Raw genomic sequence first — 14,190 nt, 5'->3', positions numbered from 1 at the left:
GTAGAGGTTCTTCCATTAGCTTAAAATGACCATTCCTTGTTTGGTGAGCTCATGAGATGCTCATGAAGTAATGAAAACTGCTTTGCTGGGTGGTACAAGTTAGTTCCATCTCTACCAATGGTTCACCTCCTCCTCCTCCATTGCTCTCTTGAAAATTCTGTTTGTTTTGTCTTTCAGATCCATTTGATATCAACCACAACCTCGGTGCTGGTTTGTCCAGAAAAAGTAAGTCTCACTTTCTCTTGTCTCTTTCCCTTCTGTATCACATTTTTCCTTTCTCTCATTCCTCCCCATCTCTCTCTCTCTCTCTCTCTCTCTCTCTCTTTGGCTCTGTCCTAACTACTCATGCTGCCAGCAATGTGTGTCTCTCTTTGCATATTTACTCTGTGTGTGTGTTTATTAACTTGCTCTCTATGAGAACATATGTGTGTTTTGTTGTGGATTTGTCAGTGCGTGTTTTATCTTTAATGAGTGTGTGTATATTGTTCTGTGTGTGTGTATTTGTGATGGATTTCACTTTATGTATGTTTTATCCTTGTGTGTGTGTGTTTCTCAGAATGTGTGTAGCTCTGAGAAACGTGACCCACAGACATGTTTCTCTGTGGGTCTTTGCTCTAAAACAATCTCTCTCTCTTAACATTTAACCCTCCATTTCATTCTAGTGAACAACTACATTCTGAAAACTTTCATCAATGGACGTAATGTATACGGCACCCCTATCTCTCAAATTCCCCCGAATTATGAAACACTTGGGGTAGGTACCATCTACTTTCATTTTGTATTTTCCCTTATTTTTTCGGTTTTCTGTTTTCTAGTTTGTTTTCAAATGTCATTATCACAAATGTTGTGGCTTTTAAATGTTATCCAAGTCTCAGGTTCTAAACTCGTTGCTACTTAAGTCATTATGTTGCTTCTTGATTTCACTGGTTGCTAATTACATGCAAGTGGATCCACTGAGTTTGGAGAGGAGTCGATCAACTGTTAAAATAATTGGGGACCACAGTTTGACTTCAGAGTTGAGTAAGGTTACTTTTATAAAGTCAAAGATACAAAAAAATAAAATAATAATAAATGAATAAAAAAAATGTAGTTCTTTTAATTTTGGCACAAGGTCCTGAGTTCTTATCATCATCATCATCAATGTCCATTGTCTATGCCTGTATGGGTTGGACGGTGTGACCAGAGCTGGGGAGCTGGACCAGGTTCCAGTCTGATTTGTCATGGTTTCCACAGCTGGATGCCCTTTACACAGTGTACTGGGTGCTTTTACATGATACCTCATGTGTGCTTCTATGTGGCCCCGCCATAAGGATCGGTCTTAACACTCCGGCTGTGGAGTATGGGTCTTCTTGCGTATGGCAAGGCATCAGGCATCTCAGTTCTTTGTCATCTTGCCTGAAAGGTTCCAGGGCCTGAGGTCATTCTTCTGTACTTTGTCCCATATCTTCCTGGGTCTCCCACTTCCACATGTTCCATCCACTTTCAGAGATCAACAACTTTATTTATCGACCCTGAAAGAATGAAAGACAAAGTAAACCACAGCAGAATTTGAACTCAGGACATGAGTCAGCAAAAATATTACAGAATTTTTTTTCTTTTTTGACCATGTTTTTCCACTTGCTTTTTTCAGCATTTTTTTCCAATCATCATCATCCATCATTTTGAATCCAAGTTTTGTCCCCGTTAACAAGGGTGGCTGGATCTACCTCAATGCCATAGCAACCGCCCTCAAACCATCTCACTTAGTTTTGGGCATCCTCCTTTCCCAAGCCAGCCTTCCCAATTTCCTCCCCCACCTGTCCCCTCCACATTTTCCTTGGTCTACCTTGCTTTTGCTGTCCGTTTACCTCAAACTCTAGCACCCTCTTCAGCACATGTTCCTCATCCCTCCTCAACACATACCCATACCACCGCACTCCATTCACCTTTGTCAACCGTTCCACTGATTCCTCCAGCCCCAGTATCCCCATCAAGTCCTCAGCCCTTCTCTTATCAAACAGCCTCATGCCACACATTTCTCTCACCATGGCTCTCTCAGTCCTCCTCAAAACTACCATCTCCCTCCCCCTCAGACACCATGTCTCATTCCCTTACAGCATTGCAGCTCTCACACAACTCCTATAGACCCTTCCTTTCATCTTCAATGAGAACCTTTTCCCATATATCAATGATCCACATCCCCTGAAATTCACCCAGCCAAGTCTCGCTCTTGCTTTCGCAGCTGCTCCACATCTACCACTTACATCCACCCTATCTCCCAAATAACAGAACCCACTCCACCTCGTCACATACACTGACTTTGCCAGCCCTCCACTTCCTTTCTCACATCTTCCACAAACAACCTATTTGTGTACATATTTTAATGCTTCAAACCATTGTAAAAGTCTTTGTATATATATATATATATATATATATATATATATATATATAATCACCATGTTGAATCGCTAGCTTCTGCACGCATTTTTTTCTATCCTTGTTTTTTTCTGTGTATCTTTCTGTTGAAGAGCCTAGGCTCGAAACGTAAAAGACTTGTTTTATTTATATTCCTGAGCGCCATACTAATACAATTGTTTATTTGTACTCCACCTGCCTTCGTCTTTTGTTTATTTTCATAAAGCTTCCCGTTATATATATATATATACCTCTCTGTGTTACAGCTGTGTAACTTTTCAATGTTCTATTTTAACCAATTAGGACTTCTATTTTGATGCCAATCGCTTAAAAGAAGGCAAACCCCCAACAGACAGGTGCTGCCATGCCTGTGGTAAGATCGGACACATTCTCGTCGAGTGTCCCATGAAGCGTAGCAAGAGGAACAAGTATGTCAGCTTTTTTCTTTTTCTTTTTCGCCTGCTTTACTTTCAAGAAGCTTTTTTTTTTCTCCCCATCCTTCATCTAATAACTATTCCTCTCTCCTCCTTTTCTCCCCCAATTGCTGTTTCTCTTTCCTTCTCTCTCCCCACCTCCTCCTCTTCATCTCTCCTCTTGCTTCCAGGAGTACAAAATATGACAGATATGTGTGGATTCGTGTCTCCATATGTGTCCTTGTGTGGAGTAAAGTGTGTGTGTGTATATATGATCATGTGTGTCAGTCTCCATTTGCATATGTGTGCTTGTCTGTTCTTATAACCTATGTACCTATCCGTCTCTATGTTGATCTGTTTATTTTCATATCCATATGCTTACATACAAAAAAAAAACACTCACACCCCCACACACACATACATACATAAATCTACATAAATCTACATAACAGTCCACTAACTATTCTACTCTACCTGTGTAAACTGGGTATGGACGTATTGTATCTACTATGTGTATTTCCTATTTAGTATTTGGGAGGTTTCATTTATAAGGACGTACTCTTGCATTTGTCTGAGTATTGGATCTTTTGGGTGCTTGGATAAATGCAGATGTCAAGTTGACCCAAGTAGATATAATACTAGTAATAGCACAAATACTGATACCCATGTCGATGTAATAGTTATGTGGTCAGCGTTGAATTGTATTTTTATTACATCCCGTATGTAGACCAGTGAATAATACAAATTACTTTGAAATACTGCATACATAGTAAGTAGTTAGTAGTACAAAATATTGCCGATATTATATACGTAGGTGCAGGAGCGGCTGTGTGGTAAGTTGCTTGTTTCCCAACTACGTGGTTCCAGGTTCCATCCCACTCTGTGGAATCTTGGGCAAGTACCTTCTATTGTAGCCTCAGGCTGACCAAAGCCTTGTGAGCGGATTTGGTAGGCGGAAACTGAAAGTAGCTTGTCGTGTGTGTGTATATGTATGTATATATATATATATATATATATATATATGTATATATATATGTATGTATGTATGTATTTGTATGTCTATGTTTGTCCCCCGCCACCATTAATGGGCAACCAATGTTGGTGTATTTACATCCCCGTAACTTAGCAGTTCGGCAAAAGAGCCCAATAGAATAAGTACTAAGCTTACAAAGAACGAGTCCTGGAGTCGATTTGTTCGACCAAAGGCGGTGCTCCAGCATGGCTGCAGTCAAATGACTGAAACAAGTAAAAGAATAAAAGAATATAATATACATTATTTACATTTGACGGATATTTATATAATTTATATTGATAATTATCAATAAAATAATAAAAGTGACTGACCAGCCTTATTACTTCTGGACAAACAAGACTGTTGTGCTTAATCAGAGAGTTAGCTGTAGAAAGAAAAAAAACTTGATATGGTCGAAGAAAACTGAATGTAATTTTGAACTGATTCTATTTTAGTCTAAATGAAGGGCAGAAGCCAACTCCTCAGAAATTCTGTTCGAAATTGTTTTCCCTGTGTAATATTTAATATTATAAAATGGGGGGTTGGCGTTAGGAAGGGCATCCAGCCGTAGAAACACTACCAGATCTGACTGGGCCTGACGAAGCCTTCCAGCTTCACAGACCCCAGTTGAACCGTCCAACCCATGCTAGCATGGAAAGCGGACGCTAAATGATGATGATGATGATGATGACATAAAAATACTGACGGTATATGCCAGAGTTTGTAGTAAAGAATTCCTACAAACTTCATTTGAATGCTGGCCATCTTTGAGATAGAAATTTCCTTTGGTCTTCATTTGTTTAATATTCAGTAAGATGGCTCTCCAGTTTGTTGAGGGGGAAACATTGTATGTGAACCTGTTATTTTTTTGTTTTTTGTTTCAGAGAGAACAACAACAACAATAAGCAAGATGCTTCACAACAGAAGAGGGACAACATGGCCATGAACAGAGAAAACTGGGGTAATTCGCATCATCAAAGTAAATATCTCAGGCATTGTTTTTTTTTTTTTTTTTTGTTTTTGTTGTTTGAAATGTGGTTGATTGAAAGGTTGAGGTTTACATGTATGAAGCCTTTGAACTATCTGAGCCTACACACACACACACAGGGCTTCCCCACAGTTTCTGTCTAAAAAGTTATGCTAAGCTTATTAGAATGGCTGTTGAATGGATGCTGCAAAGGATCACCAGCTCATTGTGATCATAGCTGGCTGCTGTTGATAGCATTTCATTTTGCCTCCAGCAAAAACGGTTAACACGGAATTCTGTTCAAGTAACTCAATCCAAAACAGTTTGATTGCAAAGCAAGCCTCCCCCACAGCCATATTATGTGTGTGTCTATTTGTGTATCTTTCTTTACTTGTTTTAGTTATTAGAGTGGCCATGCTGGGGCACTGTCTTGAAGAGGTTTTAATGGAAGGACATATGGATGAGGACAGCTGTGTGAAGAAATGTCACACATTAACAGTCGAAGAAACCTGTTGAAGTGGTAGACTCAGGAAGACATGGGATGAGGTGGTGAAGCACGACGTTCGAACATTGGGCCTTACAGAGACAATGACAAGCAACCGAGACCCTTGGAGATGTGCTGTCCTCGGAAAGCCAAGTGAGACTGTAGCCATGGCTGATGCCAGTGTCACATAACTGGCCCATTTAAAAATACCCTTCAGTCGTCAGGCAATATGCTGTGCTTGAGAAGACCTGAGGAGTCAATTAAAACTGTAGTAGTGCCATTCAACAGGCACCCGTGCTGGTGGCATGTAAGAGGCACCATTTGAGTGTGGTTGATGCTGGTGCCTACTGACTGGCCCCTGTGCCAGTGGAATGTAAAAAGCACCTACTACACTGTTAGAGTGGTAGTGTTAGGAAGGGCATCCAGCTGGAGAAACCTTACCATATCAGACTGGAGCCTGGTGCAGCCTCCTGACTTGCCAGTCCCCAGTCAAACCATCCAACCCATGCCAGCATGGAAAGCGGACGTTAAATGATGATGGTGATGATGATGATATATATATATATATATATATATGTATGTATATAAAATTGACTGTTCTGTTAATGCAAGCTCAATAAAATGAAAGGACTCCACCCAGTAAGAGAGAAATATTATTTAGTGTTCAGTGTAAAGATAGAAGCTACTAGTAGTTTCTTATAGTAGATACTATACTAGTAGTATAGTATATACATATATGCACGTGTTTAATACTAGGGTGTATAAATGATGGAAAGAAATAAAGCCAGCTGTAAGCAGACTAAGATGTTGTGTGATGTGTTGAGTTGTATTTCTTCCCAATGTCAAAACCAAGCTTGTGTGTCTGTGTTGGATAATTTGCCAAATATAAATAGGTTTTCTTCTAAGAAAGTCCTTTGATGTTGTTGTCATCATAAATGCCATGAAATAAGGATTGGTTTGTTGGAAACATGGAATCAGTGGCAGAACTGGTTTATCAGTTTTGTGATGTTAAATGCCAAATGAACCACCATCTTGTTGTTGTTGTATGACTAAAAACTCTGTTTTTTTCTTTTTGCTTTCTTTTCTTCTTCCGCTGCAGGGCCACTGCAGCCCAGTCCACTTGTGCCTAATGCTGCACACGATGGCAGTAACCAACATCGCCACATCCAGCATCATCACCATCATCAACAGAAGCAGCAGCACCAGCTGCAACAGCAATATCATCAACAACAGCAACGCCATCATCAGCAACAACTACAGCAGCACCACCACAAACAACAGCAGCAGCAGCAGCAGCAGCAACACCAAAAACAACAGCAACACTATCAACAACTTCAACAACAACAACATCTACTTCAACAACAGCAGCAACACCACCTCCAGCAACAACAGCAACAGAAACATCTCCAACAACAACAGCAGCATCACCAACAGCAGCAGCAACAACAGAAGCATCAGCAGTTGCATCCTGGCTCTTCTTATCCAAATATGTACAGCATGAATTATGTCGGTTGGCCTACAGACAAAAACATGGCAGTTCAGCAGTTCCCTTCTACAACGGTAAGCTGACCCACCTCTGCATTTGCCCTTCACTTCCTTAGAAACTCAACCCTTTTGTTCTTTAACTCATATTCTTTATCTTCATTTAACGTCTGTTTTCCATGGATTGGATGGTTTGACAGGAACTGGCAAGCTGCAGAGCTGAACCAGGCCTATTTATGTTGTTTCTATGGCTGGATGCCCTTCGTGGTGCCAGTAACTTTACAGAGTGTCTGGGTGCTTTTTTTACCATATTTCCCAGCTTATAAGTTGCACCCTTATTTCACAAGTATATTTTGTGGAAAAACTAATTTAATATGCTTCATCATAGACTTACAGAAAGATAGCTTAAAGAGGTTTGGTGGGAGGCAAATGTATGATTCTGTGCATGTAAATACTCTGTTGCTGAAATAAAGTAGGAAACTTTGAATTTATCATAAATAAACAACATTATGGGAATACCGTTTGTTAACTTTTTTCTTCTTTTAGATCAACTGTTTTAGTTGTTTATATTTTGGTCAAGAGAATATATATACAGGATGTAAAACTTGTATTTCTGGCTGTGATGTCTTATGTAACTTCAATCGTCCACCAAGTGGCTCTCCTCTGCTATGATTTTGTTGTCATCCACTCATTGTGAATAGCTGAAAGGGTTGGAGAACTTTTCGTTTAGATAATTAAAAAATGTTTCATAAAAGTAATACAATCATTTAATAATTTAAGACACACAACAGGTGTAGGTTATGTATGAAGAGGAAGGAAGTTTCATGGGAAGATACGACTTACCCCACATAATTTCCGATGTACTGTAAGCAATTTGTCATGAGTTTGTGCTTCACTTTTTATTGCTTCAAGCATGTTACCCAGCCCCAAACCCTTTTTTCTCTCCAAGCATTCTTGTCTTTCTTGACATTTTTGAGGTCTTCTATTTGTAACTAGGCATCACGAGAGAGTTGATCAATGTATGTCATTCTGGGTCATCCAACTTGAGAATTCCCTTGGCTTTGGAATTTTTTCATGTATTTAAAAGTGAAGAAAATGCATCTTTTACGTTGGCAAGTATGGCATTCATCATGGAAAAGGAAATCAAATCATATAAACCGTTAATCCATTCTTGTCCTGTGCAAATGGTATTATTTGAGCCTTTAGCATTTGTAGTAATAAGTGTGGGCAGAGAAATGTAGAAATGTGGTTTAGAAGTTCACTTCATGGCCATTCAGTTCCAGGTTCAATTCTAATGCATATTTTGTTGGCCAGTTTTTTCTTTGTAGCTGCTGCCTAGCTATGTAAGTGACTTGGGGACTGAGAGTTTTGTGGGTTGCATTTCTCAAACTTGATAGGGGCAAAATACACAAGTCTGAGCGATTGAGTCACTTATAAATATAAAGCGTTACTACTAAACTCAGGAATATATTTACTTTTGAATATTCAGTTTTGTTTCTCCTGTTTTGGCTTTGCATGTTTTGTTGTTTGCTTCTTTCTTTCTTTCTTCTTTCTCTCTCTCTCTCTCTCTCCTCTTCTCCGCGCCCCTCTGTCTATGAGCAAGTTGGATATCCACATATCTGTTTTGTCTCATTTCCAGGTGGTCAGTTCACACCTTCAACCGATTTCATCCATGGTGCCTTCATCTCACTCTTGTCACCCGGTGAGTGGGCCAGAGAGGGCAATGACAATGTTAAAACCAGCAACCCCAAACAAAAACAACCATCAACCAGTGCTACCGCATCGTCCCAACATACAGGTACAGCATCCCCTGTCCACGATATTTCTGCTCAATGACTGGACTCCAAAGATCTGGGGTTATTTCAACTCTGCTTGCCATGGTCTACCTTCCGAACTAAACAAAAAACCCAATGGGTTTCCCCAAACAGAGTCATTGAGTAGCGTTTCTCAGTGGTTCCCAGATCAAGCTATGGGTTGGAGTCATGTGAGCCATGGTACCACTTATGATTTTGTCAGGTCCCGGGTGTCAGTGCTTGCTCCACCCAGCAGTAGTTGGTTGTGTGGAGGTTTGTGGGGTGTTTTGTGATGGTCTGGATAGGTTGTAGAGTAATCTGGGTATGTGATGTGGGGGAGAGGTCTGCTTAGGGTCTTATGTTGTACTTTGGCCACACCATGTGGGCAGAGAAGTGTGTGGTAGTGTGGGTGGGTTGTGTATGGGTACCATAGAAGAGTGTCTGTTGTGTGGTGGGTACAGTAGTGAAGATTGGGTGGGGTAGGGTGAGATGTAGTGTAGGAGTGTAAGTATGTTGTATAGGATACCTTGTAGTAGTGCAGCCACCCTGCTATGCATGAAATACAGTGTGGAAGCCTTTTGATCTTCTGTGAATGCTTTATCATTAGAGTCCAGTTTCAGTGGTGTTAATTAGTAAACTTCATTTATAAGATTAGCTTTATTGATAAGCTGTGCCACACCCTTATGACTAACTCCCTAATCCCCTGCTTTATATATATCATTTCAGGTTCCGAATACTCATTCTTATCAAAACCAACATATGTATTTAAACACACGACATGATCAAAATAGGCGTAAGTATCTTTTTCTCTCCAATGACTTGTGTTTGTTTGTTTGTTTGTTTGTCTGTCTGTGTGTCTTGGTTTCTTAAGAATAGCAAAAGGGTCCACGTGCTTTTGAATGCATCAGAGTGTTTGTGTATGTTTATATGTGTGTGTGTATGCATGTATATATCCTTTCTACTAAGGGCACAAGGCCTGAAATTTGTGGGGAAGGGACTAGTTGTTGACATCGACCCCCAGTGTTTCACTGCTACTTAATTTATCGACCCCGAAGGGATAAAAGACAAAGTTGACCTCAGTGGAATTTGAACTCAGAACGTGACGGCAGACGAAATACCGCTAAGCATTTCACCTGGCATGCTAATGATTCTGCCAGCTCGCCGCCATAATATGCAAGCATATATGTTTGTGTGGATGTGTGGGTAAGAAACTTCCTTCTCAATGCCGTACAATTTCAGTTTCAGTCCCTCTGCACAGCTCATCAGGCAATTGTTTCTACTATGACTCCTGACTGACCAAAGCTGCCCGAGGGGACTTGATAGGTGGAAGTTGAAAGAAGCCCATTGTATATATGTATGTATATGTTTATGTGTGTGTTTGTGTGTAGCCTTGTCTTGACGTCATGTGACCATTATAAACAAGCATCATCATCATCATACAAGTGAAATTCTTCATTTCCAGTCTTCCATGAGAAACAGGCCTGGCCATGGGGAAATATTATGTTGCTTGGAAACAAGTAAGGGTTCGTGACAGGAAGGGCATCCATCTGTAGAAAGTCGGTCTCAATAAATTCTGGCTGACCCATGCAAGCCTAGTAAAGTGGACGTTAAAGCAAAGACGATACACAACACTAAGTTAGGGGTTCAGTAAAAGAGACTGATGGAATTAAATACCAGACTTTAAAAAAAAATAAGTACTAGGGTTGATTTGTTCAACTAAAATTCTTCTGCCCCAGCATGGCCACAGCCTAATTACTGAAACAAGTAAAAGATACAATATATATATGTCACATTAAGTAATAAAAAAGTTTCAAAAGCCTCGTTTTATATTGCACACATCATCATCATCATCATCATTGTCGTTTAACATCTGCTTTCCATGCTGGTATGGGTTGGATGGCTTGATTGAGGACTAGCGAGCCAGAAGGCTACACCAGGCTCCAATCGGATCTGGCAAAGTTTCTACATCTGGATGCCCTTCCTATCACCAACCACTCTGAGGGTGTAGTAGGTGCCACCAGCATGAGGGCCAGTCCGGTGGCACTGGCAACGACCATGCTCAAATGTTTACATATACATTGTAAATTATAGAAAATGCGTTGTATGTTTTTATTGTGTATTTCTGTTCATAGACATTTATGTGTGTCTATAACTGGCCCTCTGTCGGTTACGATGATGAGAGTTCCAGTTGATCTAATCCATGGAACGGTCTCCTTGTGAAATTAATGTGCAAGTGGCTGAGCACTCCACAGACACGTGTACCCTTCATGGTAGTTCTCAAGGAGATTCAGCATAACACAGAATGTGACAAGGCTGGCTTTTTCTTGAAATACAGGTACAACTCAATTTTGCTTAAGGACACAATGCATCACCGGGAATCGAACTCACAACCTTACAATTGTGAGCTGAACCACTGGGCCATGCATCTTCAAGCACGTGTATATATATATATATATATATACACACACACTCAAGCGCACACAGTTGCATACACAGACATACAGATACGTGCATAGCTGTTTGCTATTTATACGTTTTTGCTTATTTATTGTATTTAATTATTTCTTTAATTGTAATTATCAGGTGATTATTCTGCGGATGACCTAAAAGGAAGCAACATGTACATGTGGGATTCCCACTCCAGGCAGCAACAATACTAACAATGGATTTTGGGGGTTTTGATACTCTGGTAAGGAGCAGCCCAGTCGGCACTAACTGAACTCTGTTACCATCACACACACACACACATTCACGTCCCCCCCCCTTTACATACACACAAATATATTCACACAGAATTGAAATGCCATTTGATTTATTTTTTCAGCGTACTATTTCAATCATCCCTTCTTTTCTCATTCATAAACACAAGAGTAGTTGATTATAGTAGATTATCTCGGTAACCATGGGTGCTATGAGAAAAATACAAAGCCTGGCATCACCACCGGACCATTCTACACATCTGTGTAATTTTTCGTGCAGTTCCACCCAGCCGTTTGACCATGAATCCCAAGACAAGAAGGAATCGCCCTTGTCAAATTTATATATATGTGTATGTATGTATATATATATATGTATGTGTATATATATATATATATATATATATATACACACACACACACATGCACACATACATTTTGTATGCGCACACACACACACACACATCTGCTGCATGTCTATCCCTATAACTATCTGCTGTGTCCCTGCCTCTCTTTATCTCCCTATTTCTCTTGCAGGTAAACCTGACACTTTACCACCACCACCACCACCCAGTGGACCCCTTCTACCATGGACCCAGCTTCCCATCTCGACCCTGCAGCGATGGCATTCTATTTCTGTATTCCAGTGATGTTGGTGCAGTTGTACATAACAGATATTCGCCACTACCTGATGCAGTAAAGTTGCAGCTGAACTGCTGCCCTAAGTATGCAGCAGTCATGCAACTGCAACTTTATTGCTGCAGCTGTAGACTTTATTTGGTTTTTTTTTGTGGTGGGGGGTGGGGTGTTTTTGTTTTAAATTGATGGATATTTTTAACCTGAATCAAATTTTTAGACTTCAAAATCATTTCACTTCATTTATCCTTAATTTACTTTTTATTATTATTATTACTTTTTATTTAAAGAGAAACAAATTTTTAAGCGCAACATCTACATACGTGTGCACGTGTTTGTGCATGTGATGTGGGGAGGACATTTTGTGTAAAAAAAAAAAGTTGGGGGTAGAGTATGTTTGCGTTTGTGTGTGTGTGGAGGGTGGGAAGAATGAGAGGCTGTGAAGTGATGGCAGTTGTGGTATACATGTGTATGTGTTATGAAGCAGGGCATGTTTGTGTGTACGCCTTTGGAATGGTGGTCGACATAATTGCAACGCAGTTGTGTCCGTGTGAGTGTGTAAAGAAGGCAGAAAGGGAGCAGTTAATGCCCGTATAACCTGGATGTTGATTAGATGGGTTCACTGAATGACAACTGAACAGTCACCAACAGACAAACAACAGTGGAAATTTCAATAAAGGCAAACACACACACACATCTCTGCATCCAGCCTGGCCTCTTGTTGCTGTTCAATGGTTAAATAATCTAGCTTTGTTGCTTTTAGAAATGTTTGTTCTTCTGTTTTTGTCCGTCTACAACAGTGGAAATGTCCAGTCGTGACCTTTCTCTTTCTAATAGGGAGCTCTTGTGGATGTATACCTGTCCGTCTCAATGGCCAGACTGGTGTGTTTAAACAACTACAACTCGGCTTTGACAGTATTGATAGCTCTTCTCTATGTAAACAGTCCTAGATTTATATATATTTATGTTTATTATCAGTTTAGGCAGCTTTTTATGGGGTCACAGATTTAGGCTGCTTCCCTTGTACATATTTACATTATTTACATTTGACGGATCTTTGTCCTCATCTTGTTTGTTGTTAACACAACGTTTCGGCTGATATACCCTCCAGCCTTCATCAGATGTCTTGGGGAAATTTCAAACCTGGGTTCTCATTCCTAAGGTATTTTTCGATGTTGTTGTTATTATTACTGTTATTATTATTCAGGTCACTGCCTGGAATCGAACTTGGAATCTTGGGGTTGGTAGCCCTCGCTCTTAACCACTATGCCATATTCCCGTGGTTCGAAATTTCCCCAAGACACCTGATGAAGGCTGGAGGGTATATCAGCCAAAACGTTGTGTTAACAACAAACAAGATGAAGACAAATATCCGTCAAATGTAAATAATGTAGATAATTCCTCTTCTCTTAAATATAGAACAGCTTTCATTAGCTTAACCACATTCTTTCTTGAGGCTGGGTAACATTTTTAGATTCAAGTGGATTCAACTGTTATTAGCCATATAAGAAGCCATTCAGCAGTCTCACTGCATAGTAAGTGCAATGGAACTGGTTTAGAGAGTATTCTTGGCCAATATGCTAATTAGGTGGCACCATGTGTATTTCATAAAAGCAGCTTATAATATATTTATGTGTGTATATATTTTTATGCATGCACACACACACACATACATACACACAAGTACATATATATATGTACACGCACACACACATATACACATATATACATATCTATACACACATATATTGTTGTCATTTGACATCTGTTGTCCATGCTGGCATGGGTTGGACAGTTTGACGAGAGCTGGCAAGCTGAGGGATCTGCACCAGACTCCAGTCTGATTTGGCAGGGTTTCTATGGCTGGATGGCCCTTCCTAACACCAACCCCTTTACAGAGTAGTATGCTGGGTGCTTCTGTGTGGCGCCACACAGGCTCTGTTGCATGGGACACTTTTATGTGGCACCACCTGAGCAACTGGTCTTCAACACTTCTGCTCGAGAGCATTGGTCTTCTTGAGTACAGCAAGGTGCCAGGCATCTTGGTCCTTTGTAATCTCACCTGTAAGGTGAGGTATTGCTGTGATACATACATGCACACACACACACATTCTCTCTCTCCCCCCAATTTGGTAAAAACTCTGGTAGTTTTAGTGCCAATGGGAAGGTTTTGATGGATGTTGGACCAAGTTGTGCTGATGGGTTCCTTGAACCTGGTTTGCTTTATTTGAGGAAAATATCAAATGTTTTGTTGGTTCCGTTTTTAATTCTTAAACTTCCCCACAGACTTATTAAGCTTCTTACAATGACCAG

The 14,190-nt window shown here is 40.2% G+C and overlaps 1 protein-coding gene across 1 annotated transcript in view; it reads left to right on the top strand.

Annotated features, from left to right (window-relative positions):
- LOC115223705 (terminal uridylyltransferase 4-like) overlaps positions 1 to 12,706 on the top strand; it is a 60,352-nt gene extending 47,646 nt beyond the window's left edge. Inside the window, exons 22-31 of the mRNA XM_036512631.1 lie at positions 178 to 225; positions 663 to 754; positions 2,698 to 2,822; positions 4,704 to 4,798; positions 6,370 to 6,533; positions 6,702 to 6,830; positions 8,392 to 8,550; positions 9,272 to 9,338; positions 11,129 to 11,234; positions 11,779 to 12,706. Of these exons, the coding sequence (XP_036368524.1) occupies positions 178 to 225; positions 663 to 754; positions 2,698 to 2,822; positions 4,704 to 4,798; positions 6,370 to 6,533; positions 6,702 to 6,830; positions 8,392 to 8,550; positions 9,272 to 9,338; positions 11,129 to 11,205 (956 nt within the window). The 3' untranslated portion in view covers positions 11,206 to 11,234; positions 11,779 to 12,706. The remainder of the gene's footprint in view (positions 1 to 177; positions 226 to 662; positions 755 to 2,697; positions 2,823 to 4,703; positions 4,799 to 6,369; positions 6,534 to 6,701; positions 6,831 to 8,391; positions 8,551 to 9,271; positions 9,339 to 11,128; positions 11,235 to 11,778) is intronic.
- Positions 12,707 to 14,190: the final 1,484 nt, after the last annotated feature.

Source organism: Octopus sinensis, linkage group LG23 (genome assembly GCF_006345805.1).
Source record: "Octopus sinensis linkage group LG23, ASM634580v1, whole genome shotgun sequence".
Classification (NCBI taxonomy): Eukaryota; Metazoa; Mollusca; class Cephalopoda; order Octopoda; family Octopodidae; genus Octopus; species Octopus sinensis.
The sequence above is the reverse complement of the archived record's forward strand: the minus strand, read 5'-3'. Positions and strand labels throughout refer to the sequence as shown.